The sequence below is a fragment of the Scyliorhinus canicula genome, chromosome 18 (assembly GCF_902713615.1).
Source record: "Scyliorhinus canicula chromosome 18, sScyCan1.1, whole genome shotgun sequence".
Taxonomy (NCBI): domain Eukaryota; kingdom Metazoa; phylum Chordata; class Chondrichthyes; order Carcharhiniformes; family Scyliorhinidae; genus Scyliorhinus; species Scyliorhinus canicula.
Window position 1 is genome coordinate 122,346,069 of NC_052163.1, and position 24,112 is coordinate 122,370,180.

Consider the following 24,112-nt stretch of genomic DNA (forward strand, 5'->3'; position numbering starts at 1 on the left):
CTATTGAACCCCATTCGGGTAGTTATGGGGCCTCAGCAGGTATTGCCCCAATGAGGCTGCACTTAGTCCCGTTTACTGCGCTGAGGAGCTCTGCTGGCTGCAACTCCTCAGTGCAGCTGGAGATCAGCAATCTCTCAACCCCCCGACGTGACCCCCGAACACTCCCAAAGCCCCAACTCACCTCAAATGTGGCGGTCCACAGGATGCCCCGCAGCCCCTTGCACCCACACAGGGCACCCCATGGCCCGATCCCCGTTGGCACCTTGGCACTGCCAGCCTGGCACCCCAGCAGTGCCCCTGCCAACTGGCAGTGCCATCTGGGTCCTCCATGTCTCCCCCAGCCAAGACATACCCCGTTTGTAGCACTAGGTTGTTCATGGCGCAGCGGACAATGGTGATCCAGGACACGCTCTGTAGTGAGTATTCGAAGGCCCCGTCTGAGCGGTCTAGACACCTGAACCTCGTCTTTCGGAGGCATACAATCTGCTCAATCATGGGCCTCCTGGAGGTGTGTGCAGCTTTGTAGCTTTCCTCAGCTGCACTCTGTGGACTGTGAACTGATGTGATCAGCCAGGTATCCCGGGAGTTTGCCTTGTCCCCCAAGGAGCCAGCCCAGCAATCACTGAGATCCTTCAAAAACCTGGGAGTGGGTCAGAATGGCGGCATTGTGTGCGCTTCCTGGGAACTGAGTACATACATGCAGGATTTCTCTGATCGGGTTTGAGTTGCACATTCAAAGGGTGGCTGTTGCGAGGAAGCACTCAAGGCCACAAGTGAGCAGTCACTAGCGCTCTGCTGGCATTACTGCAATTTGCAACCGTCTTGCAGACGGAACTGAACAAATCGGTGCGTTCTGCTGAATAGAACATCGATCACCTCCACTGTGTGTCACTGACTGTGAGATGCTGCACAGGTCCCAGTGGAGCCCTGGAAGGAGCCTCTGGCAAAGAGGTTTGGGGCAGCAGCGACCGACAATGCCACTGATGTGGTATTCCCTCCAATTCCTTGTGGCGGCAGGTTGTCCTGGAGAAGCTGGCAGATGTGTGGAACCACATTCCGAGGCATTCTAACGCACCTCCAGCATTGCCTTCCGCTCGTCTGTAGATATCTGCAATGCCTGCGACATACCCGGGGAACGGGCAAATGCTTGCCATCGCCAATATTCGCCAATGATCGCCAATATTCTGACCGTCTTGAGGTCTCGCTGCCTCTTGCTGCTCAGGCAGTTGCTCCTCCTGGCCCCATCCAACCCACAACAGACCCTCCTTCTCCTCATCTGGATGAGAGCCAGTAAAAAGGCAGGGGTAACCTCAGTGAATGAATTGAAGTAATAAATAGTGATCATAACCTTTACAAGAATCCACTTCAGAGCCAGATAGTCAGTGCTATGCCTTATGCTTGGCTAGACATGGCATCCCCATCCCACCCATCTCCAGGTGAAGGACGTCCTGGCGGACCAGAGATGGATGTTTCTCCCATTCATACCATGATTACTGTTATGATCTGGCAGTTGGTAATTGCCTGAAACCAAATTCCAAAGGGAAACTTGGCAAGCTATCTCAACAACTTTCAATTTGTATTTCCTTCGAGAAGATAGTCAGGATCACAAATTCCACTTTTGGAGATTTTAACTAGTAAATTAAAACGTTTATTGACGTAAGAAAAGAGAACTTAAACACACGGGATTACATTTACACAGTTAAAATTAGTATTGCAGAACATTTCCCCAAAACGATTTCTACTCACAAATAAACACCCCTTTAGGCAACAGTCCTTACAGGTATTTAACCCACAAATATTTCAGGAATAATACCACAAGGCACCCACTGCTGCAATAGGAAAGATATGCAACAGGGGTTCTCTCTCTCTTTCTCTCTCACTCCATTGTGGGGAATTCATAAACCTTTGGAACAAAACCTTGCTTTCTGAAAACAACAGTTCTGGGTGGCTGCCGACTGCTTCACTTTACTTCTATTCACATCTCTGACACAGAACAGAGCATACTCCCTGGTATCATCCGATCACACCCACAGCATTGTTTCCAACCTCTATTCAAATGTTTTTTTCCTCTCACCTTTTCCCAATTATCCTTATCCTTCCTTCAAATTCATCTTTCCTAGAATATAAGACATGTTTCTGTTCTCCCTATGGCTACTACTTTAAAGTGAAATAACATTTAACAACTTTGGCTTGTTTATTATGACCTTTGTTATGTTATAAGCCCATTCTTACCTCCCGTTGAAATTCAACAGCTAAAAAGCCAACTCATCACTTATCTCCTCATGCAAATTTCTCCCCATGTTGTGTTTACTTGTAGAACTTCCAACTTGGCCCTATTACTTCAAATGCTGCTTCTCACACCTCACCCCTTTGATGCTTTCAACTCTGGGGGCACTCTGTCCTCAGTTTAATTAAATCAGTCTCACACATACACAAACCCACTTCCCAGAATACTACAATACCCAAGAAATATTTTAAAAAAATATTTTCTTCACACTGTGCATAGAGCCAGTGCTCTGAGGGTGAAAGCCACCCGTTCCCCAGGCATTGTTCACTCTGCCTCCACTACCCTTGGGACTAGATAAAGAGACCATTGCCTTGGCATCATCAAAGGACTAACCACATGAGCCCTTTACGTCCATGACCATTAACCCAGGAAGGATGGATATTTAGAGACACAATCCTGCTGCAGGCCACCAGCTGTGCCCCTTGGAAGCCTCCAGCCCCCTGCCTGCCTTCTCTAACAGGCGGTAAATCACACAGAATGAATGCCAGCTCCAAACTTTGCTGAGATCTCTATGTTAGGAGGTCCACGAGTTGGGATCAAAGCTGTTGCCATGTAGGCCTCACCATATACAGCAGAACACAACTGAGAATAGTTGTCAACCGGCTGCCTCATGAATATCAGGGTGTCACTTTTGTCAGCCAGTTGTGCTGACTCCCTCTCTCCATACGTAAATACCTTGTTCCCACTTTGAGGTAGCACAGTTTTGACTGTGTCGCATTTTGAGAATCTAAAAACCTTTTGGACTCGTCCACAATGTCTTAACCCCCCCCCCCCCCCCCCCCCCCCTCACCCAACAGCTTCCCCCCATCACCCTTGATGGACCAGATATAATCATTCCTCTCCCGTCCCTCATCCTTTACCCTTGCACCTATTACCATGTACCTCCACATGCTTGCCCTTCCCTCTGAACCTACACCCGTTACCATCCTGTTGCCCACACTCACCCTGACCCCTCCGGTTATCTGAGCCACCTGTTTTGCCAGCTTCTGTGACCACCGCCATGAAATCCTCGGCTACCTGACTGTCACCTTCCACCTTCCACCTTACCGCTTCCCACTCCACCATCTCACTATGACTGTTCCTCTGCCTCCCAGTCCCCTCGGTTCAATCCACACGACCCCACCGTCAACAGCGCTGACCCTGCCTTCTCGGACTATCTCTCTCAAATCATCCTTGCCCAGAAACCCCCTTCCCAGTCACAGGGCCCCCCAGTCCCAACAGGAAAGGTCCTGACTACCATCCCACTTTGCTGCACCCCGCCATTCTCTGCTGCCTTCCTCCTTGCTTTGGATAGTCTTATCCTTTCCCGGGCAGCTTCCCTTTCTCTCCTGGACAGTGTCTTTGTTTCTCAGACAACCCACCACATTGCCCTGAATAGTCTCTTCCTTCCCCAGATGGCGTTCCTCCCTGCAACGGAGGGTCATTTTCTTCTCCAGATAGCCACCCTCCTTTACCTGCCTCCCAGGACCAGCTTTTGCTCCACCCTAACCCTGCCACCCCCCCCCCCCCCCCACCCCCCCCCCCCCCCCCCCCCCCTCCCCCCAACCTTCACTATTTGACTGCTCCCCCTGTCTAGCCTTCACATCGCTTGGTCCTTTCAACACCCAATATGAGTCAAATTGTGAGTGGTCCCCAAGAAACCGACGCAGCATCTACTCACCAGAAAGTCTTGGAAGTTTCCGCCCTCTCTCTCTTATTACCTGTCTTTCTTCCTCATTTTTTCTCTGTCTTTAATGCTTCCTCTGATTTTCAGACAGTCCTACTTTGAATTACACTGTGCTTGATGCAGTTCTACAGAAAGGCCCATGGTCATTTGTTTAAGCTATCCCAACTTAAATAAAGAATAACATGGATGCAGAGATCAGAAAGATGCAACCCGGCTTTGGTGATATGCATTTGCACATCAATGTGTACAGTTATACGGTAGCATGGTGGTTAGCATAAATGCTTCACAGCTCCAGGGTCCCAGGTTCGATTCTCGGCTGGGTCACTGTCTGTGCGGAGTCTGCACATCCTCCCCGTGTGTGCGTGGGTTTCCTCCGGGTGCTCCGGTTTCCTCCCACTGTCCAAAGATGTGCGGGTTAGGTGGATTGGCCAGGCTAAATTGCCCTTAGTGTCCTAAAAAAAAAAATAAGGTTAATGGGGGTTGTTGGGTTACTGGGATAGGTATACGTGGGCTTGAGTAGGGTGATCATTGCTCGGCACAACATCGAGGGCCGAAGGGCCTGTTCTGTGCTGTACTGTTCTAAAAAACATATCAATGTATGTAGCTATCGGTACGACCACCGACCAGCAGACGGCGTTAGAGATCCACCATGTAGCTTGAGAGATTGGGCAGTTGGTAGTAAGTGGCACAAGAAGATAGTCATACTTAAAGTAGCTCCAGGCGACAGGCAGCCATGTGACTACAGACACATCTCCAGCACTCATCTGCCCGGTGCAGTTGAATAATCTGCACTTGCTATTGAGGAATGGGGGTGCAGTCCCTAAGTACCATGAGACCCCATTCAGCTTCGCCCGAGCCTCCAAGTAAAGAGATCAATGCAAGTACAGTTTCAAGGTTCACTGCAAATGGGTTTGAGTCTGTATCACTTTTTTTTTTTAACTCAAACCTCAGTTGCCCAGGTTTATACTTCTAGGTTTGGAAGGGTTTACAATCTGAGTTCTCAATTAGTTTTCATTGCATATACAGCAGTCAGCTCAATTGCAGGTAACTGCATTTGATGAACTGTTTGATCAACGTAAATTGAGTTAACCACCAACTTTGTACGGGTCATCTGTTTTTCTAAATTATATGGATCGTCCAAACAAGATAGCTAAAATGCATGGGTCTTTTCAGCCAGTTTCTGCGGCATAATTAATAACGCTGTCATAAAACATTCAGAGAAGTAGTGTCTAGGTCATTTTTATGTTTGTTCAGTGCTACCAGAATTTCAGCCACCATGGAGTGGATTTTGCATTACTCAGCCAGCCTAAAATAAGACAGGTGCCCACCCCACTTATCACTTTTATCCCCCCCCCCATTATATAGGAAGGGCGGATAGGTGCTGAAATCGGCAGCCTGCCAATCATAGTTAAAAAACTAACTAAGAGTCAATTGAGCTTGTTAACACCAAAGAGAAAATGCTGGAAAATCTCAGCAGGTCTGGCAGCATCTGTGTGGAGAGAAAAGAGCTAACGTTTCGAGTCTTTGACAAAGGGTCATCTGGACTCGAAACGTTAGCTCTTTTCTCTCCCTGGAGATGCTGCCAGACCTGCTGAGATTTGCCAGCATTTTCTCTTTGGTTTCAGATTCCAGCATCCGCAGTAATTTGCTTTCATTATATGAGCTTGTTAACAAGCCATTTGACCCCCAATAATAAGTTGTCCATAATACGGTGGTATGAACAGTTGGGTGGGAATGGGCAGGTTGTCATTTTAAAAACCTTTTTTAAAGTGTTGGAAGAAAAGGGGATGCTATCTTTAGGGGTCAGCCTCCCTGAGAACAGTACCACCCTTCAGCTTACCAAGGGTACTGTAAAAGCCATCTCGTTCAACCCATGGTCCCTGCATCCATATCCCACCCCCCCCAAAACTGTCACAAACATTTTCCCACCCACTACCCTAGACTTATTCAGCTCCAGAATCGAAAGGCCTTCTGCATGAGTGTGGTGAATGTAACTTAGTAATTCACACTGTATTTACCAATACCATTGTAAGCGCAGTAGCGTTATCCGACCACTAGGGGGAGTGGCTCTGGGAATGCTCAGGAGTTTGTACAGGGCTCCACCCTTGGCTCCGCCCACGACGCCTCCCCCTGGACTTGCTGTATAAATACCCTTGTCCAGAGCCAGCCTGCACTTGCTGTATAAATACCCTTGTCCAGAGCCAGCCTGCAGTTCATCGAGAGTTCAACGGGTAACAGGCTGGCTCTGTAGTAAGTAGATTAAAACCACTGTTCATATCTTAAAGCGCGTGTCTAGTGAATTGATGGTTCCATCAATGAGCATGATTGTAGTCTCGGCAGCAACCACTAACGTATCCTTGGTGCTGCTGAAGGTGCCGGCCAACCAGTGAAGGTAGATGTCCTACTGTCAGCTTGTATAGCCGCACCCCCCCCCCCCCCCCTCCCCACCACCGTACTGCGATATGGGTTATGGCTAGAGGTCAAGCGGACACAGAGTAGGTCTTGGGGTAGGAGGGGGGGGGGGGGGGGGGAGTGCGCAAGCCACCCGATATCCCCCATAATATCCTGCCCCTCGATTCTGTTTTAATTTCCCCCGTATTCCATCCTCTTTTGGAAATCCCGCTGCCTGCTATTTCTAACAATCAGGAGCTGAAATGCCGTTTTCTAATAACTGGAACACTTTATAAACAGTCGCTAAAGCTGAGTTTAATGTGCCCTTTTCAAGCCTCAAAATCCAATTTCAGGCTGTGCAGAGGTAAATTGCTATTTGTCGGGAAACTTGGCAGATTCGCAGCCACTTGTAAATTCCCAGTTCCTCATAAGGTAAAAAGCCAGCTTGAAATTACTGGCTTGTTTTCTCTTGTTTAATAATGTGACGAGCTCAAAGTTATTATGTGCCGACAAAAGATGCGTTTCCGTGAAACCGCTCGTTATTGTTTTCAAAAGGTTACAACTTTATTGAAATAGCGAGGGGGAACTTCACCCAAACACCTCAATCAATTTGTTACAGGAATGTACAGAGGAATTCCCAGCCTGACTGCCTTGTTTGGATTATTTATTTGATTCATAGTCAGTGCTGACTTAGCTGACCTCAACCTTGGAAGCAGTTGGCACAGGAAGGTTAGCACCTGAGCTGGGAAGGTGAGAATTCAGACGTGTTTCCTATTCCTGGCTGCGTGTAAATGACTCCTGCTGCATATCACACAGCAGGAAATAGAGTGGGAGACTTGGCTGTCATGTCTACCACAGTTGAATAGTTTAGTGATACTTTGTCTTGTGTTCCATGATGTCTTTGTTATTTAACCTCCCCGGCTGTTGAACCTATCCCTGACCATCTATTTTACTCCACCGGCTGCTCCAGCATTTTAATTTCTCAGCTCCCCTCATTCATTCTAACCTGTTGCCCACTGAACTTGATGCACTCCTTTCTCTCAAATCCAACCTTGACGTTACCCTCTGTGTAAAAAAACTTCCCTCGCACATCTCCTCTAAACGTTGCCCCTTGCACCTTAAACCTTTGTTCGCCTAGTAATTGACTTTTCCATCCTTAGAAAAAGCTTCTGACTATCCACTCTGTCCATGCCCCTCATAATGTTGCAGACTTCTATCAGGTCGCCCCTCAACCTCCGTTGTTCCAGTGAGAACAAACAGCGTTCATCCAGCCTCTCCTCATAGCTAATGCCCTCCATACCAGGCAACATCCTTGTAAACCTCTTCTGTACCCTCTCCAAAGCCTCCACACCCTTCTGGTAGTGTGGCGACCAAAATTGAACACTATACTCCAAGTGTGGCCTAACTAAGATTCTATACAGCTGCAGTACGACTTGCCAATTTTTATATTCAGTGTCCCGGCCGATGAAGGCAAGCATGCCATATGCCTTCTTGACTACCTTCTCCATCTGCGTAGCCACTTTCAGCGGCCTGTGGATCTGTACACCCAGATCTCTCTGCCTGTCAACACTCTTAAGGGTTCTGCCATTTACTGTATATTTCGCACCTGTATTAGTCCTTCCAAAGTGCATTACCTCACATTTGTTCGGACTAAACTCCATCTGCCATCTCTCTGCCCAAGTCTCTAACCGATCTTTATTCTGCTGTATCCTCTGACAGTCGTCATCGCTATCCGCAATTCCACCAACCTTTGTATTGTCTGCAAACTTATTAATCAGACCAGTTACATTTTCCTTCAAATCATTTATATATACTACAAACAGCAAAGGTCCCAGCACTGATCCCTGCGGAACACTGCTAATCACAGCCCTCCATTCAGAAAATCACCCTTCCATTGCTACTCTCTGCCTTCTATGACCTAGCCAGTTCTGTATCCATCTTGCCAGCTCACCTCTGATCCCGTGTGACTTCACCTTTTGTACCATTCTGCCATGAAGGACCTTGTCAAAGGCCTTACTGAAGTCCATGGAGACAACATCCACTGCCCTACCTTCATCAATAATCTTCATCACTTCCTCGAAACACCCGGTCACGTTAGTGAGACACGACCTCCACTTCACAAAACCATGCTGCCTCTCGCTAATACATCCATTTGCTTCCAAAACCTCCTTCCCAAAATCCACATTCAGGACTACCCTGCTTGACACCTTTTTCCAGCCTAATCCTTAACTTCCACTTAACTTACTTCCTCCTTTCTTGACTCTATTTTCTCCACCGGGTGCTCCAGTTTCCTCCCACAGCACAAAGATGTGTAGGTGAGGTAGATTGGCCATGCTAAATTGCTCCTTTGTGTCCAAAGGCTAGGTGAGGTTACAGAGATAGGGCAGGGGAGTGGGCCAAGGTCGGGTGCTCTTTCAGAGGGTCGGTGCAGACCCGGTGGGCCAAATGGCTTCCTTCTGTACTGTACGATTCCATGATTTGTCCAGTCTTTTCCCACCTACTTCCGTGATCCTTCTGACACCCGACATCAGTTCAACAATTTCCAGTTTATTGGTCCTAACTGCCTCATCTCCACCAATCCCTGTACAGCTCCATCCCCCACCATTATGGCTTGAGGACTCTGCACTTAGTCCTTTAACGGAGACCCGTACATCCCCATCCTCCACCGCCCTCGTCCTCCACGCTGAACCTTTCCTCTAGTGGTACAGTTTCCCATTTAACTTGTCTCACTTCCTCCACATAGAATGTGTGGCTACGGTACATCCATGGGTCCTCATTATGCATGTCCTTTTATGGAGTATGTGGAATATTCCTCATTGCAATTCTACCCTGGCCCCCTTCCGCAACTCTTTCTCCTGATATATCGATGATGATATTAGTTCCGCTTCATACTTCCACCTGGAAACTGGAAACATTACTCAATTTTTCTTCCAATTTCCAAAAATGAAGTAATTTTTCCTGTTTCCAGATGGAGGTACGAAGGGAACTAAGAAGAGGGGGTGATAGAACAGTACAGCACAGAACAGGCCCTTCGGCCCTCGATGTTGTGCCGAGCAATGATCACCCTACTCAAACCCACGTATCCACCCTATACCCGTAACCCAACAACCCCCCCTTAACCTTACTTTTATTAGGACACTACGGGCAATTTAGCATGGCCAATCCACCTAACCCGCACATCTTTGGACTGTGGGAGGAAACCGGAGCACCCGGAGGAAACCCACGCACACACGGGGAGGACGTGCAGACTCCACACAGACAGTGACCCAGCCGGGAATCGAACCTGGGACCCTGGAGCTGTGAAGCATTTATACTAACCACCATGCTACCGTGCTGCCCTGCCCTACTGTGATGGAGAAGAGTTACAGGGAGGTAGCCACTCCCAAGGTACTGGAAAAGAGTAGCTGGGTTACAGTCAGGGGAAGGAAATTGAACGGACAGACAGTGCAGGGATCCCTCGTGGCCGTTCCCCTTCAAAACAGGTATACCGTTTTGGATGCTGTTGGTGGGGATGACCCACCTGGGGAAGGCCCTAGCGTCCAGGTCTCTGGCACTGAGTCTGCCTCTGTGGCTCAGAAGGGAAGGGGGGAGAATAAAAAAGCAATAGTGATAGGAGACTCAATGGTAAGGGGAATGGATAGGAGATTCTGTGGTCGCGAGCGAGACTCCCGGAAGGTATGTTGCCTCCTGGGTGCCAGGGCCAGGGATGTCTCGGATCAAGTCTACAGGAGGGGGATGGTGAGCAACAAGGCCCATAGGCACCAACGACATAGCTAACAAAAGGGATGAGGATCTAAAAAGTGATTTTAGGGAGTTAGGTTGGAAGCTAAAGAGCAGGACAAGCAGAGTAGTGATCTCAGGATTGCTACCGGTGCCACGTGCAAGTGAGGCAAGGAACAGAGAGTGGGTGCAGCTGAACACGTGGCTACAGGGCTGGTGCAGGAGGGAAGGCTTCAGATATTGTGGATCATTGGGATATCTCCTGGGGAAGGTGGGACTTGAAGGATGGATTGCACCTAAACTGGAGGGGCACCAATATCCAGGGTGGGAGGTTTGTTAGAGCTCTTTGGGAGGGTTTAAACTAGTGTGGCAGGGGGATGGGAACCAGAGCAATGGATCAGAGGATAGGGTAGCTGTTGAAAAGGCAGAAATAGTTTGCAGCAAGTCTGTGAGCAATGTGTAGCCATCTAAGATGGCCACCTGCTAAAGGACCATGGGAATTATGGCCAACCCAGGACTCAGACAGATACAGAGCCTATGTGTATCTGAAACACAGGTAACCAGACCTGATTGAAACCCCCGCTCATTTACATTTCAATGGCCCATTTCCCAGGACAATAGAACTCCAGTCAAGCAACCGGTACAGCCACAGACTGATCAGCGCCACTCCCCTTACTCAGAAAGCCCAACTGCTAAGGACCCACCCAGCCACCATTGCACCCGCCCCTTTATTGGCCGAAATTGAATACAGTGATCAGAGCCCTGTCGAACTATTAGGTCCAAGGTTAAGGACCGCCCCAAAGAGCGCGAAATCCCAGAGGGATAAAAGAGGACACAGCCATGTGTTCTGTCTCTTTTGGATCCGGCCTGTGCCAGTCCAATTGCAGCAGGAACAGGCAGCTAAGTTCAAGACCAGCGATCGCTACCTGATGGATGAGCCCAGCAGAGATAGAGCCGCTTTCTTCGAACCAGCCAAGTGAAATCCAGATAAAGGCCTTATCCATTTGCACAGTGCCGGTCGCCCTGAAGTTAAGTATAGGTTATTGTAGCTGATAGGTGTAGTTTAACTCATAGTAGATATTGTTTTTGCATGTTGAGATAACTCTTGTGTATGTAAATAAACCATCTTTTCAACTAACTAACTGGTTGTGTGGTCATTTGATCGATATAAGGGAAGGCTTGTGGATGTCACAGGGGCAGGAATGGTTGTTAGATGTTCCGGGGTTTAGATGTTTTCAGAAGAATAGGGAGGGAGGTGAAAGAGGAGGGGGAGTGGCACTGTTAATTAGGGAGTGCACCACAGCTGCAGAAAAGGAGGTAGTAGAGGAAGGTTTGTCTACTGAGTCAGTACGGTTGGAAGTCAGAAACAAGAAAGGAGCAGCCACTTTATTGGGAGTTTTCTATAGACTCCTCAATAGCAGCAGAGAGATAGAGGAACAGACTGGGCAGCAGATCTTGGAAAAGTGCAGAAGTAACAGAGTCGTTGTCATGGGTGACTTCAACTTCCCTAATATTGACTGGAACCTCCTTAGTGCAAATGGTTTGGATGGAGCAGATTTTGTCAGGTGTGTACAGGAAGGATTCCTGACTCATTATGTAGGTAGACCGACTAGGAGGGAGGACATATTGGACTTGGTGCTCGGCAACGAACCAGGGCAGGTGTCAGATGTCTCGGTGGGAGAGCATTTCGGTGACAGTGACCACAACTCCTTGATCTTTACCATAGTCATGGAGAGGGATAGGAACACACAGTATGGGAAGGTATTTAATTGGGGGAGGGGTAATTATACTGCCATTAGACAGGAGCTGAGGAGCATAAAGTGGGAACAATTGTTCTTGGAGTAGTTCTCCACTGGAGTAGTACCGGATGATTGGAGGGAGGCGAATGTTGTTCCCCTGTTCAAGAAAGGGAATAGAGAAACCCCTGTGAATTACAGACCCATCAATCTTACGTCTGTGGTGAGCAAAATATTGTAAAGGATTCTGAGAGATAGGATTTATGATTATTCAGAAAAGCATAGTTTGATTAAAGATAGTCAGCATGGCTTTGTGAGGGGCAGGTCATGCCTCACAAGCCTCATTGAATTCTTTGAGGATGTGACGAGACACATTGATGAAGATCAGGCAGTGGATGTGGTGTATATGGATTTCAGTAAGGCATTTGATAAGGTTCCCCACGGTAGGCTAATTCAGAAAGTTAGGGAGCATGGGGTACAGGGAAATTTGGCTGTCTGGATACAGAATTAGCTGGCTGAAAGAAGACAGCGAGTGGTAGTGGATGGAAAGTATTCCCCCTGGAGGTCAGTGACCAGTGGTGTCCCGCAAGGCTCTGTTCTGGGACCTCTGCTCTTTGTAGTTTTTAAAAATGACTTGGATGGGTGGGTTAGTAAGTTTGCCGATGACATGAAGGTTGGGGGAATTGTAGATAGTGTTGAGGGCTGTTGCAGGTTACAACAGGACATTGACAGGATGCAGAGCTGGCTGAGAAGTGGCAGATGGAGTTCAACTTTGATAAATGTGAAGTGATTCATTTTGGTTGCATTTGAATGCTGAATACAGGGTTAAAGGCTGCCCACGACGGGTCGGAGAATAGCGGGAGGGCCTTCCCGACAATTTTCACGGCCTCCCGCTATTCTCCCCCCCCCCCCCCCCCCCCCCCGGCCGCCCCCCAACACGAATCGCTGCTCGCCGTTTTTTACGGCGAACAGCGATTCTCCCCAGGCCGATGGGCCGAATACCGCGGAGTTTACGGCCGTTTTCACGGCCGCAATCACACCTGCTTTCAGCGTTCGTGAAAACGGCCGCAAAGTGCCCGTCCCGGACAACCATGGCACCAATTGGCACGGCCGCACCACGGCCGTGCCAAGGGTGGCATGGGCCTGTGATCGGTGGGCACCGATCGCGGGCAGCAGGTCCGATACCCGCGCACTATTTGTTCTTCTGCCGCCCCGCAGGATCAGTCCGCGGGGCGGCTGAGGGGCATGACGGCCCGCGCATGCACGGGTTTGACGCGTCTGCGTGATGACGTCATCCGCGCATGCGCGGGTTGGAGCCGTCCAACCCGCGCATGCGCGGCTGACGTCAACGTGCGCGTCAGCCGCCGTGACTCTTGGCGGGCGAAGTTAGCGACGTTCGCTAACTCCGCGTCGCCGTGATTCCCCCGACCCCGATACTAGCCCCGCCCGGGGGGAGAATCGGGTCCCGGGACGGAGCTCCGAGGCTGGCGTGAAACACGGCCAGTTTCACGCCAGCCTTCATGGCACGCCGGATTTGCGGAGAATCGCGCCCAGGACTCTTGGAAGTGTGGAGGAACTGAGGGATCTTGGGATCCACGTACATAAATCCCTCAAAGTTGCCACCCAGGGGCAGCATGGTGGCCTAGTGGTTAGCACAACCGCCTCACGGCGCTGAGGTCCCAGGTTAAATTGACCCTTAATTGGAAAAAATAATTGGGTAATCTAAATTTTTTTTTAAAAAGTTGCCACCCAGGTTGATATGGTTGTTAAGAAGGCGTATGGTGTGTTAGCTTTCATTAACAAGGGGATTGAGTTTAAGAGCTGCGAGGTTTGGCTGCAGCTTTATAAAACTCTAGTTAGATCACACTTGGAATATTGTGTCCAGTTCTGGTTGCCTCATTATAGGAAGGATGTGGATGCTTCGGAGAGGGTACAGAGGAGATTTACCAGGATGCTGCCCGGACTGGGGGGCATGTCTTATGAAGAAAGGTTGAGGGAGCTCGGGCTTTTCTCACTGGAGCGAAGAAGGCAGAGAGGTGACTTGATAGAGGTGTACAAGGTGATGAGAGGCGTGGATAGAGTGGATAGCCAGAGACTTTTCCCCAGGGTGGAAATGGCTGTCACGAGGGGACATAATTTTAATGTGATTGGAGGAAGGTATAGGGGAGATGTCAGAGGTAAGTTATTTACACAGAGAGTGGTGGGTGTGTGGAATGCACTGCCAGCAGAGGTGGTGGAGTCAGAGTCATTAGGGTCATTTAAGCGACTCTTAGACAGGCACATGGACAGCAGTAAATTGAAGGGGTGTAGGTTAGGTTGATCTTAGATTAGGATAAATGGTCGGCAGAACATCGTGGGCTGAAGGGCCTGTACTGTGCTGTACTGTTCTATGTTCTATATACCATCTAATACCATCATCGATATATCAGGAAAAAGAGTTGCGGAAGGGGGCCAGAGTATGATTGGAATGAGTAATATTCCACATACTCTGACACATACTCCACATACTCTGACATTTACCTTCCCTTCCTTGACTTCTCAGTCTCCATTTTGGGTGAGAGAATGTTTACCGATATTCATTACAAGCCCACCAACTCCCACAGCTATCTCGACTACACCTCCGCATACCCAACTTCCTGTAAGGACTCCAGTCCATTCTTCCAGTTTCCTGGGCTAGATTGCATCTGTTCTGATGATGTTACCATGCACAACAATGTTTCTCAAATGCCTTATTTTCCCTCAATTGAGGATTAGCCCCAACTATGGTTGATAGGGCCCTCCACTGTATTGAAACTATTTCCCGCACTTCTGCCTTCCCTTCCAGAAGCATGATAGAGTTCCTCTTTCCTCACATTCCAGCCCACCAGCCTCCTTATTCAAAGGATCATCCTTCACCATTCCCAACAACTCCAGCAGGATGCCACCACTAAAAATATCTTCCCCTCACCTTCCCTCTTCCCTGTCGGCATTCCATCAAGGCTATTCCCTCCATGAGACCCCGGTCTAGTCCTCTATCACCCACCCCATTCCCTTCCAAAGGTATTAACACACGTTCTGCTAATTTACCGTCACAGTACTGATCTTTGTTCTGCTATTAACTCCTACTCTGGAGCAAATAGACTGTAACATTGGGCGGAATTCTCTGCAAATGCCGACGCTGTCGTGAAGCCCGGAGTGTTTCACGAGGCCGCTCCTCGCCCCCTATTCTCACCCCATTCTCACATTATTTTTATTTTAGAAATTTAGTACCCAATTATGTTTTTCCAATTAAGGGGCAATTTAGCGTGGCCAATCCACCTACTCTGCACATCTTTGGGTTGTGGGGGCGAAACCCATGCAGACACGGGGAGAATGTGTAAACTCCACACGGACAGTGACCCAGAGCCGGGATTCGAACCCGGGTCCTCAGTGCCGTGAGGCAGCAGTGCTAACCACTGCGCCACCATGTCGCCCCCTAGACTGTAACATTAGAATTACCATTTACTTTGTCTTGTGTTCTGTGATATTTTTGCAGTTTAATCTCTCCTGCCCTCGAATCTATCCCTGACTTTCCATTTTGCTCCACCTACATCTATCAATTTTCTCAACCCAACACATTTCGACTTCTCTCCAGTTCCGAAGAGGCATATTAGATTCAAACTGTTAACTCTGATTTTGGCTCCACAGATGCTGCCAGGCCCAATGAGCTTTTCTCTCATTTTCTGTTTTATTTCCTAATTTCCAGCATCTGCAATATTTTGTTTTTCCTTACTGATACTCATTGCCTGATGTCGTAGAATGGACTCTCAGATGAAGTATTGGAGCACTTCTAGCTACTGTGGGGGGGGGATAGTTGGGAAGATGTTGGGCTCCCAGTTTTAGCTGAACCATCTGGAGCTGAAGTGCTTCCTCTCAGGAAGAGAAGAAAATTATGTCAGTGGATAATATCTTCGGCCTTACTTCTTGAACTTAACCTGATTTGAACTTTGCTAAGTGTATAATTTGGTTTTCTGGAGTTTCCTTTCAATCACATTAAAATAATTTTCTTACAGTCATAAACGTCAAAGCTTGAATTAGCACTGTACGATATCATGAATAAACCTGTTAATTCATTTGTACAAAATTATTTTCAAAAGAGTTAAGATATTCTTTAAAATAGTATACAAAATAATTTAATTCAAACGCGTCAATCATTGTTCACTGAATATTTCATAAATAAATTTCAATCCATTGGCAGGATTTCATATGAAGAATCTTAACATGGCAACATTGTAAAATTGCTACCTGGAGAGGGATAGACAGGGTGGTGGCCTGGCTCTCCCTAACTTTCAGAGTTACCACTGGGCTGCCAATATTGTCATGGTCCAGAAGTGGGTGTTCGATCAAGGGTTTGTGTGGTGCAGGGTGGAGGAAGCCTCGTGCAGAGAGACCTCCTTAAGGACACTGGCTTCAGCTCCTCTACCATTCTCACCAAACAGGTACTCAGCGAACCCAATGGTGGTTTCCACTTTGGCTTGGAGGGCATGTATAGAAAGGCCCCGATCTGTGGTAACCATAGATATGTCCCAGCGAGATTGGATGCCGGGTTTAGGGAGTGGGACCGTTTGGGTATCAAATGTTCCAAGGACCTGTTTCTGGGTGGGATATTTGCAGACCTGACTGAGTTGACGGAGGCTTATCAATTGCCCAGTGGCAATGTGTTCAGATACCTCCAAATCAGAGCCTTTCTGAGAAAGAAGGTGGGTTCGTTCCCAATGTTGCCGCTTTCAGGTTTACAGGCTAGGCTCCTTTCGGAGGATGATATTGGGGAGGGCAAGATCTCTGACATGTACGCTGAGCTGGCCAGGAGGGAGGATGCTTCAAAGCTGGCAATGCAACAAAGAAGGGAGGAGGAATTGGGAGGCGCGGTGCAAGGATGGGTTTGGGGGGGAAGTGCTGCGTAGGATTAATGCACCCTCGTCATGTGCCAGACTTAGTCTTATCCAGCTTAAAGTTATACACAGAGCACAGATGACGCCGGCAAGGCTGAGCCGATTCTTCCCCGAAGTGGTCAATCAGTGTGTGCGATGTGCCAGGTCCCCTGCCAATCATGCCCACATGTTCTGGTCCTGTCCAAAGTTGGTGGGGTTCTGGGCTGGGGGGGGGGGGGGGGGGGGGGGGGGGGGGGAGTCTCGGATGTATTGTCGCAGGTGTTGGGAATGGTTGGTCACACCTTCTCCATGGGGTGCTAATTTTGGAGAGTCTGAAGATGCGGGTGCCTAACAAGGAAAGAGGCTTTCGCCTCCCTGTTAGCCCGGAGGAGAATTTTGCTGAGCTGACAATCCTCGGATCCACCAAGTAACGGGTTTTGGGTGCGGACCTTGTTGAGTTCCTTCTTTTGGAGAGAATCAAGTTCACCATTGGAGGATTGGATGACTGGGTCTCTGTGAGGTTGAAGCTGGTCATCTACTTTTTAAAGAAGGATTAGAACATAAGTGAGGGAGGGGGTGGGGGGTGTGTAGGGGAGTGTGACGGGGTATAGCAACTATTGGTTATTAAAGGGTGGGGGAGTTATTTTATTTTGGTTAAAAAAATTCCTTGGGGGTGTGGCGGATGTATTTGTATATATGGGGGGGGGGGGTTCTGCTGTGTTATATCGCTATAGTGTTAAATGCACTGTTATTATATTATGGATTGTTCAATATTGTTTTTTTTGACTGTTCCTGGTTTTGTATTTTCTGGGTATACCTTCAAGAAATTATTTAAAGAAAATTGGAAAATTGTGTTTTTCACATTTTAGTTGATGATTAGTTCACAAATTTATATTTTCAGTCGGGAGAATTATAAATAGTATCGACCATAACTCTGTAATAAGTAACAGGATGGATTTCAGTTTTCAGGAACTGGATGAAAATGTTGGACTTTTTTCCTTTGGTCTGTGAAACTCAAATGTGAAGAATGTTGGTCCCTGTCCTGTCAGATGAAAAGTGGATGTATATTTCATCCTCCAGGATTGTTAATACACTTTGATTGAACAAAGAAAACAATGCTACTTGATAATGAGGCTGTAGACTGCTTCCTTGTGGTTTGGGATTATTTCCTTCTGTCTTCTCTCTCTCTCATAGGGGGGCCACATCTGTTGTGTACAGATGTCAAGAAAAGAGAACCCAGAAACAATATGCTGCAAAAGTCCTGCAGAAAACCGTAAGTGAAAGTTTTGTGGAAGCTTAAACCTGAAGCTTAAAGTGGTTTCACTGCTCTGGAGTGTCAGCAATCACAGGCTTACGGGTCTTGTACAGTACCATCAGTGGCAGTCACAAGATTAGGGACACAAACATCGAACAGACAACGCAGCAAGGTCTTGCAATCAGCTGTCAGGGCAGCGACTGCCTCCTGTGGCACGCTAAAAATACTGAGTTCCTTTAGTACGTAAATATGCTTATATCACAAAGCAGCAAAGTCTTATAATGTGGACCATGCTGAAGTGCAAACTATATCAGTGTCAGATTCCCAGTACAGCCTGTGGCGCATACTTGTGCAGATCAAGAGTCCTTCAAATTTGGAGCCAGCCTATATGAGACTAGAATCAAATGGCAGGATTGAAAATAGAAACACGCAGTTTAATATTTCCCTTGTGTTATGATCAAATGAGAAAGAATGAACTAGTTTCCCTCTATTCAACCGCCTCGATTGGTCACAACAAAGGTTTAAATTTATTTTTCACCAGGGTATGCCTTTTCCAAATCCATATGTAGCTAACTATTTATGCAGTGAACAATAAGGAGCCAATCAAACAAGGATTCCTTAAATTAAAGAAAGAACAAAATTCTTAACAATGTGTTATGAAATGAAAATCGCTTATTGTCAGAAGTAGACTTCAGATGAAGTTACTGTGAAAAGCCTCTAGTCGCCACATTCCGGCGCCTGTTCGGGGAGGCTGGTACGGGAATTGAACCGTGCTGCTGGCCTGCCTTGGTCTGCTTTAAAAGCCAGTGATTTAGCCCAGTGTGCTAAACCAGCCCCATCTTCTTGTTTAAATCCATTGCTGATGTAATCAGTAAGTGCCGTGACATCATTAGTTGTTATTGTTACCTGTGTATATTTGGATTTCACTGTCGTTAGTTCTAATTCTATTCTGTTGCTGTTATTTCAATGTTTAGCGAGCTCTTCATCAGCCTTCATTAGCCGGGGGGCATTGAGTACAGGAGTTAGGAAATCATGCTGCAGCTGTATAAAGCCTTGGTTAGGCCGCATTTGGAGTATTGCGTGCAGTTCTGGTTACCACATTATCAGAAGGATGCTTTGGAGAGAGGGCAAAGAAGGTTCACCAGGATGTTGCCTGGTCTTGAGGGTGTTGGCTATGAGGAGAGGTTGAATAAACTAGGATTGTTTTCACTGGAAAGCTGGAGGCTGAGGGAAGACCTGATAGAGGTCGACAAAATGATGATAGGCATAGACAGGGTGGATAGTCAAAAGTTTTTTCCAAGGATGGAAGTATCAATTACAAGGGGGGCACAGGTTCACGGGGAGAGGGGGAAAGTTTAAGGGAGATGTGCGGGGTAGGTTTTCCATGCAGAGAGTGGTGGGTGCCTGGAACGCGCTGCCAGAGGATGTGATGGAAGCAGCACATTAGCAACATTTAAGAGGCATCTGGGTGGGTCCATGAATAGGGAGGAAATAGAGGGACACGGACCGAGTAAGGGCAGGAGGTTGTTTTTCCAAGTTAGGGTATCATGATCGGCACTGGCTTGGAGGGCCGAAGGGCCTGTTCCTGTGTTCTTTGTTCTTTGTTCATATTTTTGAGTCCATACTGTATTTCAAACTTTGTTATTTGCATATTTTAAAAAAGATTAATTTTAGTTATTGACTTTATTAACAATGTGTTTCAACTGCATTTTGTGGTCAAATTTCAGCACGTTCAAAACAAAGTTTTGCTAAGTTTATGACGGAAGACAAGTTAGCAGCACCATGGCTATGTTTAGGTCTATCAATGAGTTTGTAGAAGAGAATGAGAACTGGGCTGAATGTATGGAAAGGTTGGAACACTTTTTCTCGGCAAACGGGATCACAGGCGAGGCTAGAAAGCGCTCAATTCTGTGTGTGGCCGAAGACTTACAAGCTAGTGAGAAATTTAGCTATAGCATGGAACTCGGGAGATATTTCACTTGCGGATTTGGTTGCACTCGTTCAGAATCACTGCAATCTGAAGCCAGCAGTAATTGTAAAACTTTTCAAATTCCAGAGTCATTTTTGGAAGATGGGACAATCTGTAGCTAACTCTGTTGTTGAATTGTGCCAGTTCTCTGAACATTGAGAGTTTCGGGCAGTATTGGAAGACATGCTTTGGGACAGACTAGTCTGTGGCATTAACGAGGACAGCCTTCAGCAGCATTTGCTGGGAGAAGCCATACTTACGTTTATCAGGGCGTGGAAGTGGTTGCCAATAACGCAAAAGATATTCAGAAGGCTTTGCAAAGGCAGCACGCGCGCAGGTCCACTGCATCAAGTAATAATATTCGCTTATTGTCACAAGTGGGCTTCAATGAAGTTACTATGAAAAGCCCCTAGTCGCCACGTCCGGCGCCTGTTCGAGGAGGCTGGTACAGGAATTGAACCCGCGCTGGTGGCATTGTTCTGCATTACAAGCTAGCTGTTTAGCCCACTGTGCTAAACCAGCCACAGTAAAGAAAGAAGCTGCAAAAGGTGAAAACAGTGGAGTGTGTTAGGTGTGGAAGGGACCATCATGTGAATCATTGTAAGTTTAGGGACGCTGTTTGTCACCAGTGCATCAAGAAGGGGCATTTAGCGAAGCTTTAGCTGGGAGAAAGTCGAAGGCTGAGCAGGGATCTTCAAATGCAAGGAATCTTCAGTCGATGGTGCATCATTTGGGAAGCTCAGACTAGGCATGGAGCACAATTACGAAATATGAGTGAGGAGCGTGCGGTGGAATGGAGGTCGATGGACAGAAAATCAAGATGGAGGTGGGCACAGGAGCCTCTGCATCGGTGATCAGTGAGGAGACCTTCAGGAAGATTTGGCACCAGCTCTTACTCGGGCAGGGATCTTACCTTCGGACGTACACCACTGAGACTATATTATTGCTTGGAACGTAAGAGGTGGACATTGCGTATAACAGCCAAGAAGGAAGAGCACGGGTCTTGGTGGTAAAAGGGCTTGTGCCTTGTCTACTCTTGCCTGATTGGCTCAGGAAGATTAATCTGAACTGGGATGAGATAAAACACACAAAAGTGACAGAGGACGGCATTCAGAAATATCCTGAGGTTTTCAAAGATGAACAGGGTACATTGAGGGGCACAGCAGTTAAATTGTTCCTAGACCCTCAAACTGCTTTTCCAAACTGAGGCAATGAAAGACAAAGTGGAGGAGGAACTGACGGAGCCACCCTGTCACTGCACAGATCACAGTGTAGTCCCAAAGCTCCTGACGATTGGCATGTAATTAGGGCATTAGTTTCATTGTATTTGTCTTTTTTTTTGACAAGTGTTTTTATTACAGATGATCCATTTTACAATTAATCTTACAAGACCCACATGACCCACAGCAGATGACACATAAAATCAACACAACGGAATGCCAACCAACCATACCCAGCCCATCCACCAAGAGAAGAAAAAAAGATGAAAAACAAACAAATCTAAACAAACCCAAAACTGCCCCCTCCCCACGGTACAACTGATGGGGACTTAATAAATAGCTGCCATTATGTTCGGGCGATTGGATGCATTTGATCCCGGTGATGAAGACTGGAGCTAGTGCACAAGATGGATGGGTTACTTCTTCCGGGCCAACAACATCACGGAGAAGGAGCGCCAGATGACCACACTGTTGGCAGCCTGTGGAGCGCGCACGTTTAGGGCGTTTCAGAGTCTTCGGTACCCGACGCCGCCAAATACACAATCATTCAACCAACTCATGGTCCTTGTGGCGCAACTGTAACATTATTTTTATTTTATTTTTAATAAACTTAGAGTACCCAATTCATTTATTTCAATTAAGGGGCAATTTAGCCGTGGCCAACCCACCTACCCTGCACAACTTTGGGTTGTGGGGGTGAGATCCACGCAGACACGGGGAGAACATGCAAACTCCTCACCGACAGTCGCCCGAGGTCAGCTTTGAACCCGGTCTCTGGCGCAGTGAGGCAGTAGTGCTAACCACCGTGCCGCCCAGTACTCTGGGGTGTAAATTATCAGGCCCTGCATATTTATCGGCCTTCAATCTCATCAATTTTCTGACACCATTTCCCAACTGTGATAGCCCGCAAGTACGGGGTGGAACAATTAACATCCCTGCGAACTTTGCAGAATATGAACTTCGCTGTTAAGGCAGCGGGAAACCTCTAAACAATGTATAGTTGTAAGGTATATAAAGCCGGCCTGTTCGGTACCGGCATGGCAGATCCAGTTGGGATCTACCATGTGATGTATATAATAATTATTGTAAATAAACGAAGTTCTTTGAACTACTCGGTATGGACTCCTTCGTGGCCTTATAAAACCAACTAATACAGATTTCCATCAGTACCTGAAGCACGGTAGCACAGTGGTTAGCATAATTGCTTCACAGCTCCAGGGTCTCAGGTTCGATTCCTGGCTTGGGTCACTGTCTGTACGGAGTCTGCACATCCTCCCCGTGTGTGCGTGGGTTTCCTTCGGGTGCTCCAGTTTCCTCCCAAAGTCCAAAGATGTGCAGGTTAGGTGGATTGGCCATGCTAAATTTCCCTTAGTGTCCAAAATTGCCCTTAGTGTTGGGTGGGGTTAGTGGGTTATGGGGATAAGGATGGGCTTCGGTAGGGTGCTCTTTCCAAGGGCTGGTGCAGACCCGATGGGCCGAATGACCACCTTCTGTACTGTAAATTCTATGCAATTCACAATACCTCCCTCTTACTAAATCCTGTGTTGCCCAACATTTCTGGTCCATTATTTGTGTCCTCCTTTGTGAAGACAGAACCTAAATACGTATTTAGTTGGTCAGCAATTTCTTTGTTCCCCATTATAAATTCCCTTGCTTCTGACTGCGAGAAACTTGTTCATACTGTGGATTTTCTAAGGAGCCAGTGCCTCTTGATGGTGACAGAGTCAACTGGATTAACCAATTAATGTTCGTATCACAATTATTATCGCACATGTTCCTTGCTAAATGTACATGGTCCCAAAGATTTCGGCATTCTTGGATCTCCACGTTAAAGGTTTCAGCATTCTGGGATCTCCACGTTAAAGGTTTCAGCATTCTGGGATCTCCATGTTACATGTGAAGCATTCTGTGCTCTGCATGTTAAATGTGAAGCAGTCTGGGATCTCCGTGTTAAATGTGAAGCATTCTGGGATCTCCACGGTAAAGGTTACAGCATTCTGGGATTTCTACGTTAAATGTGAAGCATTCTGGGATCTCCACGTTAAAGGTTACAGCATTCTGGGATTTCTACATTAAAAGTGAAGCATTCTGGGATATCCACATTAAAGGTTTCAGCATTCTGGGATTTCTACGTCAAATGTGAAACATTCTGGGATCTGCACGTTAAATGTGAAGCATTCTGGAATCTCCATGTTAAATGTGAAGCATTCTGGGATCTCCATGTTAAATGTGAAGCATCCTGGGATCTCTACGTTAAAGGTTTCACCATTCTGGGATCTCTACGTTAAAGGTTTCAGCATTCTGGGATCTCCACGTTAAATGTGAAGCATTCTGGGATCTCCATGTTAAATGTGAAGCATTCTGGGATCTCCATGTTAAATGTGAAGCATTCTGGGATCTCCATGTTAAATGTGAAGCATTCTGGGATCTCCATGTTAAATGTGAAGCATTCTGGGATCTCCACCTTAAATGTGAAGCAAGTCACGTCCACGGCCAAACAACTGGAAAAATCAAAGATTTTCTTCAAGATTGACATTGGCTTTCTGCCGATACAAATGTCCTATTTATTGCCAGAAGTGAGTGGAAATTAGCACTGCAGATTCAGTTTGGAGTGGAGTCCATGCCAAATTTAGAAGCACTTGGAAGAATAAAAGATTTCAAAATAGGTTGCCGGTCAAACAATCCTGTTTGATGCAGCACTTTCTGCTTCTCCTCTATCCCCATAAGACAGCGTTCATATACAGACAGACCGTTAGCAGGTCGATCAGCAATGGCAAGATTTGGGGTGTAGCATATGTCAAGAGCGAAGCTGATCACAATGTTATATTTGTAATGTGGTGATTGTTTTTAAAGGTGATGTACAAAACAACTACGGTGCATTTTTAAACCTGGTTCAAGTGAGTGACTGGTACTGGGTTAGTCAGTGCAGAATTCAGCTAGCTGTTTAGTTTGCCTTTATGTTTTGACAGTGCTATCTAT

The 24,112-nt window shown here is 47.2% G+C and overlaps 1 protein-coding gene across 1 annotated transcript in view; it reads left to right on the forward strand.

Moving 5' to 3' along the window:
• The window catches only part of LOC119953174 (calcium/calmodulin-dependent protein kinase type IV-like), a 161,903-nt gene that overhangs the window by 49,651 nt on the left and 88,140 nt on the right, over window positions 1–24,112 (forward strand). Inside the window, exon 2 of the mRNA XM_038777130.1 lies at window positions 17,884–17,962. Coding sequence (XP_038633058.1) covers window positions 17,884–17,962 — 79 coding nt within the window. The remainder of the gene's footprint in view (window positions 1–17,883; window positions 17,963–24,112) is intronic.